Source organism: Ischnura elegans, chromosome 3 (assembly GCF_921293095.1).
Source record: "Ischnura elegans chromosome 3, ioIscEleg1.1, whole genome shotgun sequence".
NCBI classification, from domain to species: domain Eukaryota; kingdom Metazoa; phylum Arthropoda; class Insecta; order Odonata; family Coenagrionidae; genus Ischnura; species Ischnura elegans.
Window position 1 is genome coordinate 78,318,643 of NC_060248.1, and position 27,313 is coordinate 78,345,955.

General features: G+C 39.9%; 1 protein-coding gene across 1 annotated transcript; it reads right to left on the reverse strand.

Annotated features, from left to right (window-relative positions):
- Positions 1-590: 590 nt before the first annotated feature.
- On the reverse strand, positions 591-26,705 carry LOC124155044 (endocuticle structural glycoprotein SgAbd-2-like). Its single transcript, XM_046528789.1, has 4 exons — positions 26,629-26,705; positions 24,423-24,544; positions 14,747-14,915; positions 591-1,824 (listed from the first exon to the last, which is right to left on the reverse strand). Exons 1-4 carry the CDS (start codon positions 26,635-26,637, stop codon positions 1,720-1,722), a joined length of 405 nt encoding a protein of 134 aa, XP_046384745.1. The 5' UTR covers positions 26,638-26,705; the 3' UTR covers positions 591-1,719.
- Between the last annotated feature and the right edge of the window lie 608 nt (positions 26,706-27,313).

Below are 27,313 nucleotides of genomic sequence, written 5' to 3' on the forward strand. Positions count from 1 at the left end.
AAATATTTTATGCTACCTATTATCACTAATATGAAATGAAAACAAAGCAAGAGCTAAATTAAATCTTAAGAATTATTGGTAATCACGACTTTTATCGAGCTCTGTTTAATATTGCTTTTTTATTTTACGTGAAAATACTTTCTGCTTTTGTTTTGTAATAACTGAGTGGCCTTGGTTTTTTAACTCTGTCTCTTATATTTAACGTATGAAAAATCATGAATTTAAGGAAATATGTGCCTTGTTTTATAGAGAAGCCTGTCGCTAATGGAAATATTTTTCCAACGTAGGTGAGAGAACTATTATGTTCTGCAAGATTGTGCAACGTAGATTCATTTGTATGTGGTTTGTGATTGTGGATTTAGGAACGTAGATTCATTTGTATGTGGTTTGTGATTGTGGCTCTAGGAATTATGATTATTTTGGTTATGATGGGAAATTATAGCTTTAAATTTTCTGAAATGGAGAAATCAAATTTGACATCGGTGACCATACAGATAGTAGTAATCGTAGAAAATTTGAGCTGGTTTCAAATTGATTACCACCAATCGGCATACTTTAGGGAAAAGTCATGAGTTTAATAAAAATACAAATTTGCCGCATAAATAGCATGCGTAGGCAGATTTATTTCATGTATCAAAAATACACCATAGTAAAATAATATACATATTTTATTGAAAGACTGCCGAGGGTGAGAAAACTTTCTCTGCTCGACAGCTTTGATTTTTTCGATTTATCCGTTGCATTGCAAAGAAGGCTTCTTTTTTTAAACAATTTTTACTTTTTAGATATTCCTTAAGTAATCCATTCTAATCAGTATTGAGTGCAGTCCCTCATCGATTTCGGTGACAGGAAGGTTTAGGTAGGGCGAAGACTGGAGGGAGGACGTGACTTATTTTTGGAAGATTTTATATTGGTATTGGAAAGGTTGAGCGCTCAAGAAAAGTATAGCAAGATCTCCTGCCCTGTGCAGTGCGTATTTTGTAAGCTTTTCGCCACTCTTGGACATGGCTTGTTGCGCCCCGGCATTGTTGATATTTCCTTTTTAACTGCCTCGTGCTTGAAATGCTGGAAAATGCTTACATTGTTGTTTTCACTCTGACGGAGATATCTGGGATACCCTCAGTCAAATAGGTGTGATGTATTTTCTATTCTTTTCGGCACTCCATCACCTCAAGATCACTAGTGCAGTGAAAGACAGTAAGATAACGAATCTTGTTCACTCACTGGAAATGCATATAACTGGGCACCCACACACTTTTACGATTTTGACTCGCTGCTGGAAGTGCTGTCAGATGTAGTGGCAGGTTGGTGTAACTCACGGTAAACAATCTTGGGCGGTTTCACTCGGGGGAGATTTCGGGTAGGGATGTGCTGTAAGGTATAAAGTAAAGGTGTTCAGGGACATCTAATGGGGAAAGAGTAAGGAAATAATCCATTTTAGTTTTTAAATCCATTTCTTTTCAGTTGGTGTCACTTCACTTCCCATCTCCACCGCCGTTATATTTCGTGGATTGGGAAGAATAAGGGTAGGCACTTAACACGTGATTCTGGCAGGATCTCTCTCGGTGGTACACGGAGGCTCGTCCTTGGAAGGTGAGCGAGGAAAGGACGGGAATCGGAGGTTGTGTGCTCAGCTCAGTGACTTCCAACTCCCTCCCTCTCTTCCTTCACCCCGCATCGCCTCCGGGACCTCCTCTTCCATCGGACCATGGATGGTGCTTAGTCGCGGCCGTAGTTGGGGTTGATGGCCCTCTGCCTGGCGATGAACTCGAGGGACCTCTGGATGGCCACCGGAATGGGAGGGGCAACTGGAAGGTGAGCTCCCTGTGTCACAAGAGTAGAGAAAATTTATCTTAGCTTTTCTTGTATTAGGAACAATCACAGCTTTGTTGACGATCTGAAATTTATAGTGAGTAGGTCCAGCGCTCTGAACCGATTTCGAAATCGTAAACATGAATTCGATAGTACCTATGCATAGAGGCCGTTTTACACGGTACACGGAATTGCGCAAATCTGACGTACGTGCGAAGGCGCAATCAAAATTGCGTCGTGTAAAGCGGTGAATTGCTAGAGCACATGCGAGAATGCGTGGATGCGAGACGGCAAAATAGCCCCTGTTCTAATTTCGTTCATGCATTCGCGCAATTCCACGCCATTTTAGAAATTAATGCAGGACTAACCTGCGCAATTCCGTGCCCCGTGTAAAACGGCCTTAAATGTATGCATGCACGAATTTTCTGGAATTGGGAACGATTCGATTCGCCGGCCTCGATGGCGGTCGGGTAAAGTCCACACAAGAGGTAGCGGTTTCGAGTCCCGCCTGAGTAGGTTTTCCCTGACCTTTCCTGGACATTTTCCCCTGGATATTCCCATGGATGTTCGTTTGTGTTTGATTTTCAAGTTGAAAACTCCGATGTAAAAGGCCAATGCTACTGTTTTGGTGGTACAGGAATAAATAAATAAATAGTTGAATGGGAGGATGGACTGTTTTGTAAAAACACGAGGGTGATATGCTTAGTTTACAGCCTATCCGAAAGTATTTCGACCTTCTGTGGTAATGAATTGGAGTTACAGGAATATTTTTCATCGGAGGCAGTATCCATAGCACTATTTGAAAGTTATCGTAAAGCCACTTAATTACGTTGGCATGTGCCAATACTTGGAAAAAGAATTCTCTGGAATTGGGAAGTATTCATTTCGATTCCTCGGCTAGTGGAAATGAACTATTCCTAAATATTTCAGGAATACAAAAGTCTTCTTGGATTGTAACGTCAGGCATCCATTGTTTTATACAAGCCAACAACCAAGATAGTAACCTAATCAATAAAATTCTCCTTCCTTAATTTACAAATATTGTGAGCTAATGCTAGAATTGTCAGGGCTAACTAAGCGTAAGCTTCCTGATTTTGTTTACATTCGGATTTTGTAGAAGCCTGATACATTCAGCTTGATTTGATTTACTTCTTTTCGATCCGGAACATTGATGAGGACATTTTAATCGATCCAATCGGAAATTAAAATTCCTCTTTTCGTTGCATTTATGCAAAGAAAGGTTATCTCCGTGGGTGCTAGTAGGCGATTGGAAGATATGGGTCAAATCTGATGGACGCTATGGATAAGGGATTTACGAAAAGGTGAGCGCACGGCGCGGGCGATTCAAGAAGGCTGGCCGCGTGACCCCGGGAGGAAAATTAAGGTGTATTTTTCGGGCATAGTATTTTGGCTCACGCCCTTTTCATTTTTCCCGGTTAGTGAACGGTTTGGCCTTTGGCGGGCCAGCATTTTCGGTCATTCCCATTAGGTAAGGCAGATTGGGCGAGGAAATGTTTTTCTTAAACAGCTGCATTCCGTGCGAATAGTATCGAGAAAAAGATTTTAAAGCCTCAGGAATGAAATTTGCTCAAAGCATTCTTGATTAAAACGAGAGAAAAGTGAAACAAAATTTTATTGCTGGGAATTGCGTAGACCTTTATGAACGATCACTGTATCGTTCTATCCTATTTTTCTTACCTACCACTTAAAAATAAGTTCCGAGATTTAAATCTAAATTCACATTTATTTATCGCTAAAATCGAGTTTTTATTAGATAGGAGTCTACCTTAATTAAGTAATCCCACCATTCGTTCCCTATTATTTTTTTATAAATGAGCGAAATTTCTTCAGTGTACTTAGATAAATTAGTTTAATAGTAGGAACCTGCCTTATATTCAATAAGCATCGCGTTTTTAGTAGTTCCTATAAATCTTTTCCATTGGGATGGAGAATTAGGCTCCTGCTTCAGGAATCGCGTTTCCAAGATGCGAATACCCCCGAGGGTCCAAAATTATACAGTGCGGTTGAAAAGTTTCTCTTAGCTAATATGTGTGTTCTTTTGGTTTTACTTTCATCTCTCGCTTGCTTTGTGAAGTATAGAAGGTATGAAGCCTGGAATTTATAATTTAATAACTAATCTTGTTATATAGTCGGTGAAAAATAAATTAGGAATGAATGGTGGGATTACTTAATAGGCATACTTTTACCTAATAAAAACAAGACTTTCGCTACAAGTAAATGTAAATTTGGATTTCAATCTCACAACACATTTGTAAAAGGTATTGCAATCCATTATTTGCAATCGTGTATGCATTCGGTGATGGCAACTTCAATTTAAATATAATTTTGCTTTTCTCTTTACCCTTTATGTACTACGTACTCGTGATATATGATGAGATTGCATCTCCTAAACTAAGTTTCCCGAGCTATAAGAGGCTGGTGAAAGTATATCCCATTAGTTCTCGTTGAGCTGGGATCGTCAATGAAAAGAAATATTACGTCTACTATCTATAAATTCTCAGTTGCTGGACCTGCAAATCCTTAAAGGAGCATCGCTGAGAGCAATTTGTTTTTTCTTCCGAAAATGATGAATGGGTATTCTGCCCCTGACTCTGATCGTGTCCCGTTGTCGGAAGTACAACGACGCGCGAAATAATTATCGTAAAAAAGTGTGGTGAAAGAGAGGTGCTTTACAAAACGGAGAGCGTACTTTACTCTTAGCTCTATTTTTTTTATCGCAACTCTTCTTCCTCTACCGCTGGGTGCTCTTACGTCGGCGAAGGGTCCACCTCCCTCCCCAGCAATCATCGTTCGCACGCGCTCGTGTTTTATCGCGAAAGCGAATCAAAAGTTCAGATGCATCACTTCCTCAACTCCCTTGTGTGCCCCACGGGCGGAGATTCCAACGCCCGTCCCGCCGCCAACGACTCCGGGCAGCAAATCAGACTCATCGGCCGTTCGAATCTTATCAAGATCTCCTTATTGCTGGCGAATTGCTCGCCGATTTGCATTTCGTCGACTCCAGTCTCCGCGGGTGGCAAGATCTTAATTCCTTGAGATTTTACCTGCCTCCAACTCAGATTTTCTTTTCCATCAAAGCTGATTCATAACCAGCATTTTTTCCTGGAATTTCGGTATTTGTTTTTTTTATATGTAAGTATTCCTTTCTAGTTTTGAGAAATGATTGATTTCATGTTGTGATTAGTTAATGAAAGTTGAAACTTCCGAATTCAAAAAATTACTAATACTATTAGGAACTCTATGATGTTTATGAATATTAATAAGTAAAATTTTCACATATTTTTATCAGCGGAAACATTTACCTAGAAGGTTTCGTCAATTCAAAATCGATTACTATGCCCCACAGAGAAATTAAAACGGCATAATTATGCCGTTAGAAATCTGAGGACGATGTATGAGATGCAGTGCGTCTCTGTTTATATTTTATGGGTACTAGGCAATAAATGAATTATTTAGAGCTCTAACTCTCCTGAGTGTTGTTTCCCACCCAAAAGACTATATGAGAGCAATGTGTAAATGCTTAATATCTCCCAGTTAAAAAAGCATATTGGCTGAGATTGTCTCATATATGGACTTGTTCAATTTATGTGCTTGTGATGTTACTCGTATGCCTTAAATTTGTAATGTAATTATCAGAATTTTTTATTCATCGTGTTATCCTTATGGTTAATCTAATTCCAATCAGATTTCCCGACTTAAGTTAAGAAGGTTAAACGCCATAATGAGGAAAAGAAAACTCAGTGAAAACTTAGTGAAAGCTTAAATGTGAAAGGTCAATAACAAACATACAGGCCATCTTTTTCTAATGCTACCGGATAATTTCTCATGCCCGCAATGCTAACAAAAATATGGATGTTTTTTTTATCATTGGGATTCTCAGTCAATGTATGGCTTCTCAAATCCCAGATATATCTCAGCATATTGCTTCTCTAGCTCAGTCAACCCTATCCAGAATATCTCCTTAGGCATATTCTTTCTCTCATTTGTCTATCATTGGATAGAAGTTTTGTTTGCCTCGCACGACTCTATTATTAGGATGTCTGAAGAAAAATATATGCCGGAAGATATTGAGCTTCCATGATGTTCAAACTCACCCTTAATTTATAGCGACGTTATGAGAAAAGATAAATTGAGATCTATGTGTGCTGATTTTGTAATAGCGATCTGCAAATTTTTTCGGACCCCAACTTTCTCTCTGGGAAGGGCCTGTTCCAATTCTCCCGTAATATTTGTGTTAGCTTGGCGTTGCATAAAGGGAAGGGTAAAAGAGTTGCGTATCATCCAGTTGACCTTGCCAAATAAAGTCCGTGATGTCAAAGGCCTATTTTTTTCGCATTCCATGGGAGTGACCTAGCTTCGTCATCTCTCCGTTCACTTTCTTGAATGATGAGTCACTTTTCGCGAGATGCATTTACGTGTAAGGCTCTCTTTTGTAATTCAGTTGTGCTATACTGTGACACACTTACCCATCCAACAGATTCTCTTATTTTTTAGTGTCAGACTCACAAATCGTGCTCGAGAAATTTTCCCATTGTCCAAGTATTTTTTTCAACTATTTTTTGAGACCATATTCTGTTAGGAGCACTGTGATCTGGTGGTTATAGCGTTGGGTGGCTAGCTTACTATAGGTTTAGGTATAGTGCCGTTTATTTGATACACTCCATGATTTTACTATTGATCTATTTGTTCCAAGATCAAATCCGGCAGAAGCCACAAGGAATCCTCGCGGTCCGAAGTCGCATAGGGGAATTTTTTTCCTCCTGTCCTGACGCAGTTAAACCCACACGTCTGTCACTTGATATTGGGTGAACTCAAATCTTCTACTATTGCAATCGAGTGAGGCATTAGTTGCTTTAAATATGACCAAAGAACGTTCAATGATTACTATTACAACGCTCATAGGTCATTGAAGAAGGGCTTATTGCGAACTTTCATGCAGTAAATAGGGTGTACATCACAGGAATATTCATCGGAATACTTCTGAAGTTGTCAAAGAGCGTTCAAATTCACTAATTACGAAAGTCCAGTACCAGTATTTCTTGTCAAAATAAATTAAATTGACACATTTCTGCTCTATAATTTGTTTTTATATTATAAACATACGCCAAACTGAGGCTATATCCGCAAAAAAAATCCCCTATCAATCCTATTGACCGATAATTGGCTCCCTGTTATTTAGCAAGGCGAGTATAATTTTTCTACTCCTTTTGCGAGAATTTTTGCTGCGTGAATATTGGTGGGGACCTTTTCCGTCACTGCCGCTCATGAGAGGAGTTGATGAGATGGCTCACAATGCACGCACGTACAGCCGTTACCAAGGGGCTTGGAAAGTAAACGCGTCTCGGCCGATGCGGAAATGCAAATTTTGATTCGCTCGCGATCTCTCATTAACCCGGCCGACTTTGAACGCAAAGGCATCGGAGCGACGTTCGGGAAAATTCGCACGGCGTGCGCGAGCGCCTCCTACAGGGCCGTGGATATCTGTTCGGTAGTTTTACCGAGAAATGCTTTGGAAGACAGACGGGCTAAATTAATAGGTGCTCGCCGGCGATAATTGCGATTGCGAGGGCATCTGCTGGGATGAGAAGGAGAGAGAAGTGACGTGAGGGTGGGGAGGGTTGACCCTTTCTTCTATTTTGAGTCTGAAGTCTGCCCGGGGCAGACACATGGAACGTGGCCCCTCTCCGCCCTGCTTTAACCGAGCACGTGCCCTGTTTTCCTTGGGGGTCTCTCCATCTCACTCGGTGGGAATGAGATAAGGGCCTGATTAGAGGACGGTACGACGGATGAGCACGTGGGTGGCTGTCGGAATTAGATTTAGACTCGATCTCAGCTCACCCTAGTGTGGCTCCCCAAAGATATGAGTGTATGTAGGCGAGCTTTGTGAATCATAGTGGACTGAATCGGCAAATAATATGCGTGAAATATTTTCTATGCATCGAATTTCGCACACTTTTTTTAAATCTAAGTACTTAATAATCACGACTTTTTTTCGAATCATTTTTTTAGCAAGCGCGGTTTTACGTTGCATCGCATCATTTTCTGGAGGAACTAAGGAACTATATTCAGGTGAATTTAAGGCATTTGAATGCTCTGAATAAACTAATGATAAGGATATCACGTCACATCAAAAGTAGTTCACAATAATTATCGCGATTTTTATTCTCTAATATTGCCGTAAAATTTGTAATAGATCGTGGATAATTACAAAAGATTCTTGTGCTCTCTCAACTGTTATGTTATGTCGACCTCCTTGTGACTGACAGATTCTCAACTCTCTCCAACACCACTCAACTCCGAGGTGCGCTAGGCAGGACGAGGCATTTTTGCATCCAACATTTCGTCACATGCCCTCCACTCTCCGCCTTCGTCTTGATCGAACCGTTATCTCTTTCATAAACCACGCCGTGATTCCGGTTTCTTTAAAATATCGCATGAATATCGAAGCGACTCAAAACACTCTGAAAAGAATCTATATCTAATCAAACTATAGTCTAAACTTTGAAACTAATGTAATTTTAACCGTAATGAAATCATAACTGCAGATCAGACCAGAGAGAGATGATTTTCTGGAACGAGTCATTCCTCCTATTGACTTCATACAAGACATGTGCGCCGGTTACAGAATTCGATGGCCTCAAGCGGTAATTTTTAGGCCGCGACGCCGTCTCCGTCTGTAAAATATGAATTGGTACTTTCGCCTAAAAATTATGTCCCAGGAGATTACAAGTGCACGGAAGAGACGAAATATTGCGTATGCATGCCAGAACCACGCAACTTCTGGTAGATTCATGGTCTTATTTTGATCTGACTCGGCCTACGATTCTATTTTATACCTGTGCAAATATTTAATACCTCATGCTTTCTTTCCTAAGACCGATCCTGGAGATAAATATTGTTTTTTTTTACATTTCGGTGCATTCCCATAATGTGGCTATCCGAGTCGATTCCACTTCCAAGATATCGCAAAGCTCCAGAATATATGTGGCTATGCGAGTCGATTATATTTCCTTGAGATGGTAAAGCTCAAGAATGCAACTACTTTTCTGATTGTTCCCATACCATAGTTTATTTTCCCCTTCCTCCGCGATGTCCTCTCCCACCTGCGTCCCATCCTCCTCCTCCCTTTCCCATCGTCCCGTCCCCTCATCTCACCATCTCCTGACCCCCCAGTCCGCCTTCGCTTGACCCCTCCACGGTGATGTTGTTTGCGAGCAAGAACCATTTCCCTCTTATGCCTCAGACAGACGTGGTTGGCAAACGAACACTTTTTTTGCCCTCTAGTCTCCTCGTCCTTATTCCTCATTGCACTTCCATAAGTTGGTTTTTATTGATTCCGAAGAAAGCAATCCCACAGATAGCCATTAGGTCATTGCGAGCGGTCGGACAACAGATTTGTTACCGTCTACAATTCCATCTGATCCCAGCCATATCTTTTCTCCGTGCTTGATATCGATCTCACCACATAATATCCGAGCGTTTTCCTCGTATTAGCTCTATATCAATGAATTCGTTACTCCGTTGTCTGTTTTTTATTACCTCGCGTCAAGTTTGCATGACAGGTTACATTTAAATAAAAATGATAAATAAATAAAAATCATAGGAATTCTCTCTGCTAAATACATAGGTTTGTGAAAATGTTAAAGCAAAGCGCAGTTTGGGGATTCTTAAAATGAAGGTGGTGCATTACCAACCCTATCCCTCTTGAGCTGAAATGTAACACAAATCTTCGTTATTTTCAATGTACCACTGCATTTCAATTTTAAAGTATACCTCAGAATTTCGTGAACTGGGTTTAGGTGTAATCTCTCTTCCCTAATCTGCAATTTTTTAAATCACGAAAAATAAAACTTTCCGAATTTTGAAAATAACGAAATTCCTCACTGTGCAGGAATCAACTTCACTTAATTCTGATCATCGAGTCCGTGCTATCTTTTTACCAGTGAGCTCAAATCTTTGGAAGGATTTTTTTACACAAGCAACTTTTTCAAATGGCGCATACTCTGTTGAAATTTTACGTAATTTTGGTAAACCGGAGTTAAGAGTTTTCCTTTCATTAGTTTTAGTACTTTTGTGCCCTATTCCGCCGAAAAATATATTCCTCATTGTAATACAACTTACTGGGTTTAGTGAAGAAGTGATATGACAATGATGTTCGGTGCGGAGATGATTCAGAAGGATAATTCACCGGAGCTCGTAAGTTTTCGCGTAAAGTAGTCATTTTTTTAATTTAAGTGGAGATTAGAGTGTGATTTTCATGCGTGTGTGGCATAAATTTCGCACCACGGCCTTAATATCAGACTTCGTCAAAAATTCCGATCGCCTCGATAATCAGATTAGCTTTTCACTCCGTATGTGTTGAGGATCAGTGACATCTAGAAAGTCGAATGTGTGGTAATTTGAGTCGGAGTTATAAGGAACGGATGTTTATGTAACATATTTTGCGTAACCTAGCTATAAAGCGTATTCAATTTTTTTTAAATTGGGCCATTAGTCCACATTTTTTATTTATATGTATCTCGCTCGTTACGCAATCCGACGGACCAAAGGATGAAACCTACGACGGAGCTATATGATTCTTTCACTCATCGCTTCGAGCTTTCCCTAATGAATGAATTCCTCGGCTCTCCAAAGCGCAAAAAACCGAACCCCCTTTTAGGGAAAAGCGTGCCGAATGATTCTTAAGACTTTTGACATCTAATTTAAAATGAATTTCAGATGAGCGTTCGCAGGGAACACACAACCCCGGGTCATCACGATCTGAGATGAAATTCCTCCTCTGTAGTCTTTCCTGATTTGCCACTAAACGATATATTCATATTTTTTTACATAACGCCCATTGGATTGGAATCACGGCTGTTTGCTTATCAAATCGTTTAAAAAATCGATAATTTTTAATTTATAAGGTTCTCCCCATGGTATTTATTTTCGTAATAACAGCATCTTTCCGGGTTTTGCAGAACCTAATCTCTAGTTGCCAAGGAGCGACCGTAAAATGTATGAATAGTTCACAGTCACAAAACTCAATCAAAAGGCGAAGCTTTTAACGAATAAAAGACTTGACCAATTACCTGGTGACACAGCACTAGCGGGATATTTTTGGCCTTGCGAATAAATTATTGAGGCGAAGAATTGAAGTAAGATGCTGATACAGCCTATATGAGTAATAAGCAGTATTTAGATTTGTTCATATTTTATTTTCAAATGTATTGATATTTGCCTTGCGAGTATAAATCTTTACGTTGTGTACGGAATATGGTCTACGTGAAATAAAATTAGTTGATTAGTCTCGTCTTGTTGGTATTGCTAACAATAGTTCAAAATAAATAAAGCGATTTTTATTTTGTGATATATCCACGAGATTCCATATTTTTATTCTTTATTCTCGAGGATATTCACAGGAAAATTTTCTAAGTATATCAATATTACGCTGCGTTATTCCAGGCTAGTGATCGTATAATTGTGCTCCCCTATTTTGTCTCTGCTTGATAAATTTTGATTGGGAAATATAGATTCTTAACTACTGGTCCCTTTCAACGGTAGAAACTTTCACCTTCTTGATAGACTCCTGTCTACGTGGTTTTCAATTTCTTTTCTTATTTTTCCCGCATCACCCGTCGCGTATTCCATCATCCTTGTGACATTTAGTCCACCACGCCGCCAATGCAGACCTGCTTTAGTTCCACCATCTCCGCGTGACTTCTTGCGAGTCTGATTCAATCATTGTCATAACTACACCTAAGCTTAGCTCATCTTCCTTCGCAATGATCGGTATGGAATGTCAAAGGCCATTCTTGCGATGAAGGAGTGCGATTGAAGTTCTGTCTTATTCGTCTATCAGTCGTAACTTTTATCTTTGAATCTGTCGGCGCTGTATTTATGCAGAAAAGCAGTTTGAACTTTTACGGTTTATTTTAAACTCTAACATAAGCTTTCTCAACGTCTATATGACTAAGCAAATGAAGCTCGATGCTCGTGCTTTATGCGTGCTGGATTACTGCCCCAGCGCCGCGTGGAAAAGCGGTCAGATAAATAAAAATCTTTCAGATAAAATCAAATTGTACATTTTCAGCCTGTGAATTTATTTCATTCCAAAGATCATCTGATTATCAAATTTCTTTTCCATTCAATTTTAATATCTTTCCTAGTCTTTCTGGTCATTTTTGATTTGTGCAAAAAATTAATTTTCTCTGCTAACTATAATTTTATGCATGCTACTTGAATGAGATAATGATTCGAAAGTAGTGTTTTAAAGCATAACACAATGTGTATGTGTGCTATATATGTTTTCTGAAATATATTAATCCCATGCGTGGATATTATTTCAACGCTGTAGGGAAGAAAAGGTACTTTGAAACATTTTGAATGTTAGGGAAGCCTAGAATTCCTGTCAATCTAATGTGACAATAGCCGTCAACGTTGGTGCTGATCGTTCTGAGTTCGCGTCAAGACGTTCCAAACTCCGCCGCATGCCTTCATCAAATGTCAATACTACATTCTGAGCATATCATGGCAGACCGAATGGATCTTACGAACAAGAGAGGAAATCTTGGGCACTGAAGGCAATAGGCCACCCCTTAGGCGATTGGAATCTTCCGTACTCACCACCTTTCCTGGATGTTTCTCACATTGCTTCTTTTATCGCCGAGTCACGATCGCTCATGGGCAAGCATTGGGTGTCTTCCCGCTAGTTTACCTTCTTCGTCGATCACCCAGATTGATATCTGCTCGCTGAAAAAAATAAAGCTGCTACGAATCACTGACGGTCTTCATCTGAGCTTTATGCGTGTAATGGTGGTTTCCAAACATCTCGGATCATTATTTTCGTGCGCGAAAAAAATGCGGAAACGATGGTCGTAATCTTTCTGGCTTGAAAAATCGAGCAGCGACCTTACTTCCTCGCGAGAAATGTGTTCGCAACCGGTTGAACCACTTTCGGCTCCTGAGATTCATAACAATGATGGAAGGAATGATCCCACAACACTGTCCGAGCTGCTCCAGATTGCACGCTCAAATGGGCCCACCCAAAGAAATACTTAAGTGATCTAATATGTTTATCTGATTTCGGTATTTATAGCTACTCTTCCTTCTTCTGTTTGATCTCGTTCCCTTGACAAGCGATTGGTTTTTCGGAGTAGACTGAAGACAGCGATATTTTCTCTCAGTATTATTGAGATTAGGTCATACATCAAATGAGTGAAGCAAGACGAGATTTATTTTTTGTAATAGCTTTTCTTGATCCTCTTATAAACGAGACTCGATAACGATGCCTTTACGTTTGATATCCCAGTATGTTTCAGTCGTTATGAATAAAGCGTAATGGTAAATTTGTAATTTCATCATTTTCGGTCATTGAATCCCACTCTCTTATTCTGCTTGGTCTCATTTCCTTGAAAGAGATTAATTTACTATAGTAGTCTTATGGGCCAATGGTTTCCTTGAGTACCATTGGGAATTCATCTTTAATATGTGAAGAAAGACGGAATGCACCCTTTGCAATGGCTTTTATAGATCTTCTTATAAACGTAAATCGATTACTAGGTCTTCATATTTTTTTCCTTTGTTTTGATTTGAATCCTGCCGAACAATTTCATTCAGGTGCTAAATCATACCGATAAGGATCTGCAAATCAGTCGATGGTTTGGCACTAGAGTCTATAGCATAGTTACTTTGCATTTATTGGCATGGGAAAATTCGCTTGCCCCGAAAATTAATTTATGGACATTTGGCTTTGGAATTAAAGAACCTACATTGCGTAGTGGTCTGTGGGGTGGATCGGAAAGCCAAAGGTCTTTGGTTCATTATCCGGTCCAGATGAATTTTTCTCATGGCATTAATGAAATTAAACGATTTTCACCGCCATTCAACTAAGTTTTAAATATAACCTCTGTATAAGCATTCCTTTATTTTAAAAATTTGGGCGCTTAATCCCTAATATTTTCTCCTTCCTTCGTCCATGCATGATTTAACACTTTCCCGGCGGACAGAATAAATAAACTTTCCTCGGGTTTCCGAGCGGGTACGAAATTCTAAGAGCGCCCACGTTTCGGGTTGCGTATCGTAACGTATTCTCAAGGCTACTAAATGATTGGGAATGGGTGACGAGTCGGAACCCGAAACGTCGGCGCTCTTAGAATTTCTTACCCGCGCGGAAACCCTAGAAACGTTTATTAATTCCTTCGTATACTCTCTCCCCTACTAGGGTGGTTTCCTATTATTTTTTTATTGCCTAAATCGAAAGATTATTACTCCTGGAGTACGTATTTCACGCTTTTAGATTTTTAAATGACGATATCTATTTTTCGCGATTAAATGAAAAGTGAAAAATTTCAAGCGCGCGAAAACGCGACGCGTAAGTAGGAATGATGGGAAAAAGTCCGTGCGACGCATTTCTGGTTCCCCCTCCCGCCTTGTGAGGTGACCTTGATCGAGGCTCTGAGCGCTGATAGGACGCATGATGCTAGCGGGTAGCTGAGTACCTTGCTGGCTGGTAGCGCTTGGCTTAAAAAAGGTTTATTAATACCTTATCAAACGAAGAAAACTTTCCAACCTTAGCCAGTTTTAATCGGTGATTATTAAGACATGTTTCCCTGAGCTCTGTGCCTCATGCATGCATTGGTAACCTCAGACGATGTATAACTCCTATCCTCTCGTGTAGAAACTAGGTCCCTGTGACGTCACGTGGAGTGGAATCGCATGGGCGCCAATCTGGCCTTTTTTCAAATGAGGATAAAATTTGACCCTTGCCATTCGTCTAAACCGGTATTTCAAAAAGCAAATAATTTGTGTATTATGAATACACTAATGGTGGGTAACGAATCGCAATCAATGCCTTTCGTTTTCTTTGATGAAGGAAACTACCCTATTGTTGTCCTACGTGCTCGTATGCATGGGCTTTTTACTTATCTCTCACCTCAGCGTGGAATCCAGTCTCGTCGGCGAAATATCGGAGGGAGATGGGGACACCTTCGGGTGATGTATAGGAGTAAGATCCCTCGACGACATTAGCCTCGGCGTCTTTCACTCCAGGGTTCTTGACGTATCCGCGCTCCGACTGGGTGAGTCCGTTCCCGCCGGTGAAACTGTGGAAGGAAGGATGGAAAAAAAGTTAAGTCACGAAGTACTAATTATTGGGTGCTCTTTGTATCTTCAGATGAGGTTATTCAGATTCTGGGAAGACGGCTTCTTCCGAAATAACAATTCGGAAGAAGTTATTGGATGTGTCAAGAATTAATGTTCTTCCAAAAAAATATCATGGCCATGAAGTTCAAAGTTGCAACTAAACTGGTGCAATTGTTCTTCAAAAATTACCGCATAAAAAATAGATTATCAAAATATTTAAATTCCTCATTATCAAAATAGATTAATTATTATAAAGAAGAAAACCGTTTTTTTTTTCATTTTAATTATTTTTTTCTAATTTTCAAATTAATTATTTTACATTGCATTTTGGAATACGTTTTTGCTCCAGTTATATCTCTTTTTTCCAAATTCCTTCAAGAAAATGTAATTTGAAAAAGATATCCCATAATCTGTGTTAAAGCTATGGTACGTCAAGGTTGACCATTCAAAGAGATTATATCCTTTGCATTTTTCCTGCCCAACCTACGTATTTCACACAAATTCTCCTATTGTATTTATATTTAGGGCCAGATCTAACGAAAACATTTTGTTAAAAAGGGCTGACAGCACAGTAACAAAAGTATTCCTCCTATGTATTGAGTAGCAAGTTTTATATTCTAGACTTAATCTTATATGTCCTATCGCAAAGAAAACGTGATCGTGATATATATCCGTGCTCTTCTCCTTAGCCCGGTATGTCGACGTTCGAAAATTTCATTTATCCCGCCTATGAAACTCCGTGACTCAGTCGCCACCTGGCGTTCACAGCAAAGAATCACGATCTCATGGCAAATTGGTTTGAATTTCGAAAGCCACCAACGCAGAATACGGTATGCTTTTTCATTGGAGGATTGTGGCATTGTTTTCAGCATAATTTCAAAGTGAAACCTCATATTTTTTTTAGAATTGCGCCTTATCATTAATAAATGATAAGGCTGAATGGTATTGCATTCTCAAGCTAGGAGAACATTACTTTCGATACATATTTAGAGGGTTCAATTCCCATGATGTAGTAAGAGCACTTGCAGATTAGATTGTAGATTCTTGGTTATTAGTTGAAAAATCAATGCTGTTATTCGTTAGCGGTGAAATCAAGGTTACGGTTAACGTTTTTATGATGTGGTGAAGCTAAAACATTTTTCGGTTACGATCAATTAAGGATAAATAAATATTTTTACCGTGTAATCGGGATCAGATAATTTATTTACCATACGAAATCTCGCATGAGACCACATAATGCTTAGCCACTGTTTCTATACTATGGTGGCTAAGCATTCAAAGAAGAATGGTGAGCACGACTTCCTTTTTATTTTGAATGTAATATTATGAAGTATGGTTCGAATACTAGCATGTGGGAAAGAAATACTGTAGTCTGAAATAATTTCAGAATTGAACTCGTTATCTTTAGCCTTCCATGAAGACGTTGCATCTATCCGCAATCTCATTGCATTTGTCTTTACACGGGGCACATAATCGCGCAGGTTTTAACTTCATTAATTTCTCATTAATGCGAGCAATTGCGCGAATGCACGAACGAATTTAGAGTAGGGACTATTTTGCCATCTCACGTCCATGCATTGTCGCCTGCGTTCCAGCAATTCACCGCTTTACTCGACGCAATTCCGACTGAGCCTTCGTACACACGTCAGATTGTGCAATTACGTGCCTCATGTAAAACGGCCTTTATTATACCACTTAATGCTCGTGTTAAATATTGTGAATTAATTCTTCTGTAACTGAAAATAGCGTCTTATAAGGAATGGGTATAAATTGTTTTTCAAACTAATTTCATTGAAAAATGGCGCGTTTCACTTTTCACAGCAGCGGTGGCAAAACTTTAGCGTGCTAAAATTAAAACCTCGCTTCTTCTTGAGTGATAGCGTCGTTCTCGATTCGGTGTGTGCGTTCCGTTTTGCTTGGTGGCGCTGGGCGTCGAAAATTCAAAGTTCAGGAAGGGTGAAGCAAGTGTAGCCCATGGAGAAATGAAACGTTCTCCGCGTTTATACGTGGTCCTTTTATCTCGCTACCTCTATTCGCTTATGTAATTTTCTTTCACAGTGAGTGATATTATCAAAGATGTCGTTATTGACTGACCTATTTAATGTCTTCTTCTTCCTTCCAGGATTAGGCTAATAAGCCTGTTCCGGCTCCACATTACCATCTTTTCCTTGGTCTTCATGTGGCTATATTTAATATATCCGTTATACCAGTATTCATGTCCTTACTTTTGCCTAGTCGTCGTCTATTGAATCCTAACCTATTCCGAGGCTCCCTGTGAAGCTTATGAGTTAAAGAAGGTTTTACATGGGCAGGTTACCGGCCTGTCGCACACAGGGGCGCAGCTAGGAATTACGGCTGGGGGGGGGTTAAGGTGCAACTAAAACCGGGGTGTGTGGGGTTATGGAATACCCACCAGGATAAGCGGTAGGTACGAGATTAGTAAATTGCGGAATTTTAAGATAAATGGTTCAAAATGGTGAGTTTTACGGCTTTCTGAGGGAGATTTAATTAATCCTTACACTTTTTTATTAGTAATATCAATAAAATTAAGTAAAATGGATTAAAATCAAAATTTTCTCTGAGCTCTGGGGGGGGGGGGGGGTTTATCCCCCAAATCCCCCGCCCCTCGCTGCTCCACTGGTCGCACAACCCCCAACCTGGAGGACCAGTGGGCTACACTTAGTCAGTCCCCTACCTTTCGACCTGTCTGGCTTGGGTGGCCCTACCAGGAGCATACGCTCCCGCTAGCATAGCTCTCCGGGTCATTGGGGCACGCAAACCTCTCCACCACGATAAGGTGGTAGCCCTTGGAGAGGACCTATTTAATGTTTTACGATTATTCTGCTTTCTTGCTGTAGTCGCATTGATGTGTGCCATATTCAGTTTTCGGTTGGCGTTGATCCTTTCTGCCCCACATATGCTTAAATACTCTGGCATAGATGTTAAATATGGAGAAAAAAAGCTCACAGAAAAGTAATTTAAAAAAATAATTTCACCGCCGTTCACGCGGAAGACAAGGACATATTACATAGTTGGGATATGTTTACGTCGTAATCTTTTGAGACCGGTATCCTGAACTGAATCTATACGGTGAGTCAGTTTGCACTAAATATTTAATTTTCAAAATATTTGTGTTACTGAGGTGGGCAATGACCAGGTTTGAATTTACAACTCCACTCGTCATTCATCAATAATGAATTTAATAGTCATTATTCAGTCTCTGATTAATTGTCTAGGGGTATGTTTTGCTAAATTATATGATTCGCTAATGTTCACTATTTACTCAATCTACTGTTTGGAAATCTTGACCGGTTTTTGCTTGCTCTAATGCCCAGCTTAAAATTGCGGATTTCAATATCGTGGAGCAAGTGATCTTTTTTCTTGTAGGTCTGATTTTAAGATGTACGACTGTTGGTATGTTAGGCAGTACGTCCGATGCCCGTTAGCTCAAATTATTGATTGTATCTTTAATATTCCACTGAAATTATTACCTTATGCATATTTCAGCTCTAATATCACCTTCGGTTGGTACTCAATTGGAGTATCATAGGAAATATTACGGACTCATGGGCAAGATTTTAAGACATCTCATTCATATTGATTGAATCTCAGTTAAAATTTTTCCAATTTTACTACCACACTACAACAAGTTTGGTAATGTGGGATTTGCTTCGTAAATAGTTTCGATAATTCTTGTATATTTCCTAATGAATAAATCGTCTGGAACGGAAGTTAAAAGCGCGGACATTCGACGAATTAGATTTCAGCTAAGGTCACGAAGTTATCTGGAGTTAATCATTCAAAACACCAATTGCTGTGAACTTCCGTTTAATTTTATTATAGGTACATGGTCAGCGTTGCGGCCTGGAGAGCTACAGATCTTTGGTTTAATTCCCGACCTTGGTATATTTTTGCATAGGGGAGTTAATTAGAGCCCTCTACATTCTTTTGGGCCGCACGTCGTGATGAGGCAGATAGACAATTCTAATAATTTTCTTTTTATAATTTTTTGTAACGTTACAATCAACTCGGTTGTTAATGGAAAAAAAACACAGTGCATCAGCCATTTTTGATTCGCCCATGCGATTTATGCTTACTCCCCGTCCGTGATTACGTGCTGCTACTCGTCTATTTCAATCGCTTCTCCTCGTTGCACGCATCAATTATCGTTGGAGGTTAACTTGCTTCTGTACATCGCCTTTCCGCTCACAACCGGTTTGGAATCAATTCTTTTCATTCTTTGATTTCATTTAAATATCTTGTAGCAAGAAGGATGGGATTTCAATGAGCCTCTATCGCTAATTTTATGCGCGCCTTTGTTAGAGAGGGTGAGCCATGGGTTTCAAAATGTGGCAAAAAAAAGCTTCTCCTTTCAATCAGTTGAGTGGAGAGTATGAAATTTTGGCTTTGCTATAAGTGTGTAATATGCGACTAAATTAAACGGTGTTCATGACACAACCGTTTCCCAAATTGAACGGAAGCAGTTGTGAAATTATTCATTGTCATTCATTCCCTTGTAGTTTACGCCATGGCACTGTGTAGCAACTTTCAGTAATGAAAGTCTCTCATTGAATGAGGTTCATTGCATCATATCAATTCAGGGCAGGTAAATAGGTCGAAATAGCAGCGGTAAGAATATACCCTAACTGTATTATATTCCTATGTTGAAAAATATTTCTCTAGATTTATTTATGCCACCGTAATAGATTTCATCCCTGTCAACTTTAATAAGTGACTATCTTTGTAATCTAGTTATTATGTGTAAAAAACCGCCATTATAATTCCTTCATTGAAGTTTATTGTTTCCTTGGGAAAATTATTTTTAAAGTGATGGAATATACTCATTAAAAGCAAATGACTGAGTAAAAATATAGCTGAAATTTAAATATTGCTGAGCCCACCACCATTGGCATCGTCCGCTGAGGAATGTTATCTTTAATGACTTCAAGTTTACAGACCAATTAGCTCACAAATTCTATTTCCTGCGCTTCTATGTTTATAATATCGAGCAAATATGGGTTTTCGCATGATGTGAGATCTACTTATACTTTATTTTCCCCTTCTATCGTCTTGCTGTTTCCCTTGTCTCGATCCCACATTAATTATGCGAATCCGAAAATCGCCCCGTTTTTCGTTGTCTGCGAACGTACTTTCGGTTGGGTCATTCCGTGAGAAAGAGGCCAGCCAGAGACGCTATGCATCTTCCCGTGCTGAAACGTTTGCAATAGAATGCGGAATTGGCGGTGTGCCCCACTTAGTAAAACTCCATTCCCTGAGTTGCTCCCTATTGCTGTTCTTGAAGTCTTCTGTTCGCAGGTAGATCATCTAGTGAAACTGGAAGTTACGCTGAAGTTATCCCCGTTTCTATTTCAAAAATAGCTATCTTCGTAGTAAATACTTTCCTTTAAAGCCTTTCGCTTCCCTATGGAGATGAAGAATAGGTACTAGATTTCTTTCCCCCCTCTCCAGATCTCTTAACTTATGACGGAAATAAGTCTTAATTTGAGAGCGACCACACCTCTTCATCATCATTTCGTTTTGTAACACATAAATTTACGGAGATAAACTATTTGCCTTCGTAATGCCAACCATGCTTTGGTATAGCATTTTAATGCCATGGTTTATATGGGGTATGCTAATATTATCTTAGGCATTCTACAAGTTCTAGTATTTCACTTGGAACATTATAACAATTGCTTCATCCCATACTTCTACCCACATTGAGAATCTCTATTAATTTTCAGTAAAACCCATCGCATCCATGAATTCCGTACTCTTCCTCTCCCTTCCCCGATCACCCGATTATAGATATAATCGTTGGATTTCTCGACAATCTGCCGATATTCTTCTCTGGTTCTCCTTCGCGTTTTATTTTCATAGCCGAAGTTTCGATGGTTAACTCATGCATTGACATCAAAGCGGATGAGTGACTCAAACATCCTTGTAAGTGACTCTTCTGCCTTAATTACGTTTCACATGTCGAGCATTGAAACGTCGGCTATTGAAAATCTGACCCGGTGGAGAACCATATAACAATTCCTGCTAATCATCAAAAGAATCGGGAGTGGTTTACGAAGGCCTCATACTAGTATGGTATTTGGAGGAGGCGACCAACAGCTAAGGTCATCTGCGCCATGAGGGAAGGGTATGAAGGAGGATGGATAGAAAACCGTTGCGGGCATTGGCCTACTCTTAAAGGCTCGAAGGGGACCACGGACTAACGTCCCGTCCGACGGACGGAGTGCTGAACCTGAAGTACCCTCTACGTAGCACTGAAATAGGGATCGGCCAGCCTCAGAAAAATCTCTGCCGACGCCGGGATTCGAACCCGGACCATATAGATGGGAAGCCTGCAAGCCATCATACCAATCCGAACGAAGCCTTATATCAGCTCTGGCTATCACTCAGAAGATCTCTTTCGTGTATACTCCCGCATACAGTGAAATAGCTACCACATATGGATATTGCGACAGAAGCCGAAGGGTTAAATGCTCGTCGAGGGACTTTAAGAAGATTGGTTGGAATTTGGACGGGAGGGAGATGGAGGAGAGATGACCAAGAGGTAGAATTTCCCTCAGCCGGGGCAGTATCTTCAGCGCATTTATCCCGACGGACTGGATTCATCTCCACCTAATCCCGACACTCTCATCTCCGATCGGCCTGAACTCCTCCTGAACTTTAAAAATCCAGTCGACCTTCTCCGAATGAGATCGAGTGTGAATCGCCAAGGGGCATAAGGCGGTCAGCTGGTCGTCAGTTCAAAAGGTTTCCCCGAGGAAGTCTTGCTTTTTGCATCATCTTCTTTCGCTCGAAGACAGCTGGGTGCTGCTGATTTGCCTTTGATGTAAAGCCCAGAAAATATACCAGAAGGTAGTTGGTTGTCTCCAGCTTAACTTTAGGTTAATGCTTTTATTGAAGAAAAAGAGAATCGAAATTCATTTTTTCACTCACAAAGGATATATTTGCTCTCAAACGCGAGAATTTCTTTGAATTCATTGTGGGTACTAGTTATTGTCCGTCAGAAAATTAATCTATAACGTTGAGACGTGTCGGAGATATTAATACTTCGTTTCACCATCATCGGCTAATAATCCAGAGATTGATTTGACGCTGCTCTCCACCCATCTCTCCTATTAGCTACTCTCTATTTATTTTCATGCATTCGTACGTTTTCTCTTTTATATCCTTAACTCTAAATGTATAAATATCTCATTTGATTCTCCTTCTCCGTTCTTTCCGTCTAATGTACCGTTGACAATTGTCTGCAGATAACTATCATACGCAATGATTTGAGCTAATTACAGTGTGTTCCACAACATTTATTAATGATACCGACCCTGGTCTCCCCTAAAATGTCGTTCTTTGTAATTTTTTCTTGGCAGCACTAACGTCTCTGTGCGTTTATATAAGAATTAAAATTCGATATCTTTGTTACCCTCAATTAATACGCTGCGGTATTCATAAGGAAACGACTTGGCCTGTCAACTCAATACAATACAGGGTTATCATGAAGGATTAGTGCGATATCTGAAATTCAATGGAAACTAGTAGAGATCGGGCGGCCGAGATTTTTCAGAGGCTACCCAATCCCTGCTTGAGTGCCTTTGAGGAGGGCTCTTCAAATGCAGCATTCCGTCCGTCGGATGGGACGTAAAGCCATGGTCCCCTTGGCGCCCTTCGTTTGGAGAATATTAATTTCGACGACGCGACGAGTTTCTTCCTTCCTTTATTAATGGATGTGTATTAATTATTTAAAAAAAACTTAATTCTACAAATTTGAGAAATAAAAATCATCACAATGTAAGTAATTCCGTTTCCGTTCAAGCGAAGCTCGAAACCGCTCCATTTTTGGTATGGTATCCTTGTATTATAGGTGCGTCAAAACAAAATGGGTATATTATTCCAAAACATGCTTAAATATTAACTGCTGTAACGAAAACTTCTACTTATTGTCTTTGAAAAATGTAATAATACTTTAAGCTCAGTCCACCAGCTGCAAACGTTAACACTTGTTAACACTTAACTATCTTCACCAAAGTTTTTGTTATCTATTTGCCTGGCATGCGAGTCACTTGACCTCACCTGCCTAGTGCCCTGCTGACCCTTTAAACTAGTGCCTGCGCTCGTGCAAGATGTAGACAAGCGCGTGAAATACTACTTCCTGTGCGTCCTCAATCCCTTAATTACCTCGTGTAGCTCACAAATTGCATTTTGGATTCAATCAGTTTAGCTTGTGGGCATAATTTGCATATCAGGAATAATAATCTCGCAGTTGCTCAAATTTTTACTTTTTCACGGTTGAAACACTTGTATAGAATTGTATTCCAGCTTGACATGGTCACATATTGGTGACTGGCGGCTCTGTCACATCCTATGTCAACCACATTTTAATAAATTATTAAATTCCAAGATCGTTAAACCGTGATAGGCATTTATGAATGCTCAATGACAAAGCTCCAGTTGCATTTGAATAAAATGCCAACCAACTTCGTAAGCATTAATAATAAAGCATCAACGCGCAATTAAAGTGGCGCATATATTCTAATTTTCTTTACGAGCGTTAGGGCTCTTTGGGTATATCTCTAGGCTTCTTATTGTATGGTCCCGGATTCAAATCTCGGGATCCTCAAAGAAAAATCTTTGAAATGTGAGATGGTGAGAAATATTCCCTTTTTGGTCATAGGGAATTCAAGATACGTACTTTGGAAATGTCAACTTCATATTTTATCTGAACTGATTTTAAATAACATCCCTTTTATCATTTAATACTATATCAAGAGCTGTATCATAGGAATGTTTGAACTAATATTCGAACTCACGAGGAACAAATAGAAACATTTAGTTTTGCAGTTTTTTTCGGGTTATTGAAATGAGATGATAACCCACTCTCGCTCGTATAATGTAATTTTTTTAAAACCCTCGGACTAAGGACGTTCGCTTTATTGCAACCTTACTTATCCGCAACTTTAGACCTTAAACCGCAATTAGAATTTTAAGAATGCTTATCGATTAAGCTCCTGTGGCTTGTGAATAAAATGCGTATTCTAACCTACTTCTTAAGGCATTAGTATGATGCTTTAATTCTTTCATTGCGTAATATTTTGCAGCCTGCCGCATGAACGGCGGTGAAATGGATTGCCGAGGGAAAATAAAATTCCCCTGGACCGGACCGGAGAATCGAACCACGGACCTTCGGCTTTCCGGGTCACTGCGCAGACCACTACCTAGATAACACCCGCTACTTCCTTTTGGACCGCTGCCCGCAGTCCGTGGTTCGATCCCGGTTTAGGGAAATTTTTTCTCATGGCAATTCTTGTATTTACCCCTACAGCCAAGATAATTCGAAAATTTACTCATAATTACCATCTGATCTGAATTTATTACCGACTCGGGTAATACAACAAATGATTGTGTTAACTGATTTTGATTGCCAGAGGAATTAATGGAGTCTTGACTGATTTGCATACCTGTATGAGAAGGTGCCATCGTGAGAGTGGTCGCTGCTGTAGGCTGTGATGGGAATTATTGGTTTGAGGACTGGCACGAATTGGGCCAGGGAGACGGCCAAAACGGCTGACATAACCAGGAGCTGAAAGTAAACAAAAACAAAGTACATATTAAAGGAAAAAGCATTGAATTGAATGGAATGACATTGAAATTATGAATAGATGTATAAAAGCGATGTTGAATTGTCAATATGCCAACTAACTAACGTCTAAAATGGGAAAATTATCGTTTAAGGTGACGTAAACTTAGTCAAGTAAGTTACGAAAGAATTCCTCCGATACTTCAAGTTTCAGTTAATAAACATGGATCCTGCAAAAATGCACTCAGGGCCGAATGAATCTTTAGCTAATGATTCAAGTTCTCCTTTTTGAAAAAGCAGCAGTAAAAACTTTTCTGCCACTTGTCACTTATTTTCTGCTACTTGCTACTTTGTTTTAGTAGGGTAGCTATGCATCGCAGATTTTTTAGATCGTTTAGAAATTCTCTTCCTTATATTTATTTTGGTGCATGTCCCTTCTTGCGTGGCAGGAACCTCTAATTTTAACACTACGTCACTGCTTATCACAGATAATTCAACAGCCTGAATATTTGCAAATTTAATTTTTAGGGATTTTCCCCGACTCCCTGCAAGCTTTCCCCATGAATTACGCTTCTAGTTATTATCCCACTGTATTCTTTGGAGTATCAAAGTTTTTCAAATTTATATGTAATGTCGTAATTTTAAGATACCACTTAAATAATGATTTACAAATTTACTCCGAATGTCTGTTGGTATTCCTTAAATAATAGTGTGGAGTCAACCACGTCAGCCACGGAGATAAAATTTTACTGTCATGGGAGCAAGTATTTTAACCTTAACTGTCTTAAGAGACCTCTGTGATATTATAACTAAAATTCGTGTAATTTTGAAAATCTTGGAAATTACAAACACTACTTCCCCGGCTTCTTTGGAAACTATCATAACATGCCTAAAAATTACTGTTTCTTCGGAAAACATTGAATCAGCCAAGTTATACTGCTCGAGATATCTTAGAATCACTCCTTTTTGTATAATAATCATATTACGATAGTAAGGCTCGCTGTTAAATTACAACATTTATAAAAGTAACCCTAATTCTCAAAGATTATCCAAAATCCATTTTTTGGATTGTACACTTTGACGAATATATGCCACGAATCTTTTTGGTGCCAAGTATGTCCAAATTTCTTTCCATAAGTCTTAACTATTGCCATCTAACTTTTCTTTCTCGGATTTGATAGAACCCATAATAGATCTCCCTTGAAAATAGCTGAATGGTTTTAAGGCAGCGGATTAAACCGTTCAATAGTTCTTGAATGTAGTTCTTGAGAGAGATGTAATAACTATATAACTTCGTAGTTATTGTCTGTCTTTTTAAATCAAGTTCTATAAGCTAAAATCTATTCTCAAGAAGCTACCCCGAGCTTTTTGGGTCTGGGATTGTTTACACTTCGAGGGGAATGATGTTAGGATTTTCTCTTTTTTATATTACCTTGAAATTATACTGCGGTTGATTTTTGGTATCTTACACTACAAATTGGGTTCATGGTAGATATAATGTGCGCCAACATTAAAAATTCGATGACGTCGTCCTCCGGGCTTATTTCTTGCGCAGATTGTATCTACCATCACTTTTCTAGCGCAAGATACCGAAAATTAACCGCATTCCTAACATTACTCTCCTCGATTTTCAGACAATTCAGGCCCTGAAAGCTGGAGGCAGCTTCTTCAATTTGATCATGCGTGGAGTTTTGGAGGGGCCTGAGGAAGCCTGTCCCTGAAACTTAAATGGTAATTTGTCCGAAAAAAGTACGAAATCTATAGAAATGCCAAAACATTGTAGCCTAAGATAGACCTTAAAATTCTGTTTTCAGAGGGTTATTTAAGTAAAATTTCCAGTGGAGGGCCCAGGGGACCTCTCGTTTCATTGAGGGGAATTCAATAGCCCCTAAAACCTCGGCAAGATTGCTGCCCCTCTTAACATAAAACTCTAAACTCCGCCCATGCCAACGGTATATACATATTAAGTTCCAAGAATTAGGAAGGGCAAAGCTAAGCTAAGATTGAATGTTGACTTTTCATCCTAGTAAAGAGTATATAGCGTCGGCGCCGTCGACATCTCTAGTGCAGGATAGTAATTAACTCACCAGCTTCATGACTGTAGTTGCGATTGACGGCTTCTTAAGGTACCCAAGTTCGGAGATGTTCCTCTCGTTAGCTCGGCTGTGCTACTGTTGCATCTTCCGTGCCATCCTGTCCCTTTATATACCTACTTAACCACATCCACGGTCTCGCCAAAAACCAATAAGAATCTCCTCCCTCCCCCGTCGGGGTGTCCCTGGATTTTTTTCACACGCATCGTTATTTTTTCCAGCATTTTTATTCTTGCCAATTATTTTATTTTTCTCCTCTGCGGAGGATGAGCAGAGGAGAGAGGTGTGAGTCGAAGATGGACCGGAGGGTAAGAGATGTCCCTCCAGAGATGAGCTTGTCCTGCTACCCTTGGGGGATGGGACACACCGTGAGTGTTGAACGAAAGGGAAGGTGGTATGGGAGAAAAAAAAATATATATGTAGGTATTCCTGGTGGGCTTGACCACTTTTTGGGTCCGCGAACAAGTGATTCCGCTTAAAGGTCAGAGGATGGGCCGCCGCCTCCTGGAATGATTCTCGGGGCAGATGTGTAAGGTCGGGCCGTTTGTGTGGTTTGGGGGCGCGGAAGGTTACGGCAGTGTCTCGGGGGGCGGTGGGCGGAGGTCCCGGTCGTCTCTCGCAACCCCCAGCCTCGGAGGCAGAACCATCTCGAGTTTCATCTAAGAGAGAGTAGTGGAGG

Coding starts and splice junctions, on each gene's coding strand:
- LOC124155044 (XM_046528789.1), bottom strand. Junction 14,916..24,422: donor GATGGCACCTTCTCATACAG/GTATGCAAATCA, acceptor TTCCTTCCACAG/TTTCACCGGCGGGAACGGAC. Junction 1,825..14,746: donor AGACTGGATTCCACGCTGAG/GTGAGAGATAAG, acceptor CTTGTGACACAG/GGAGCTCACCTTCCAGTTGC.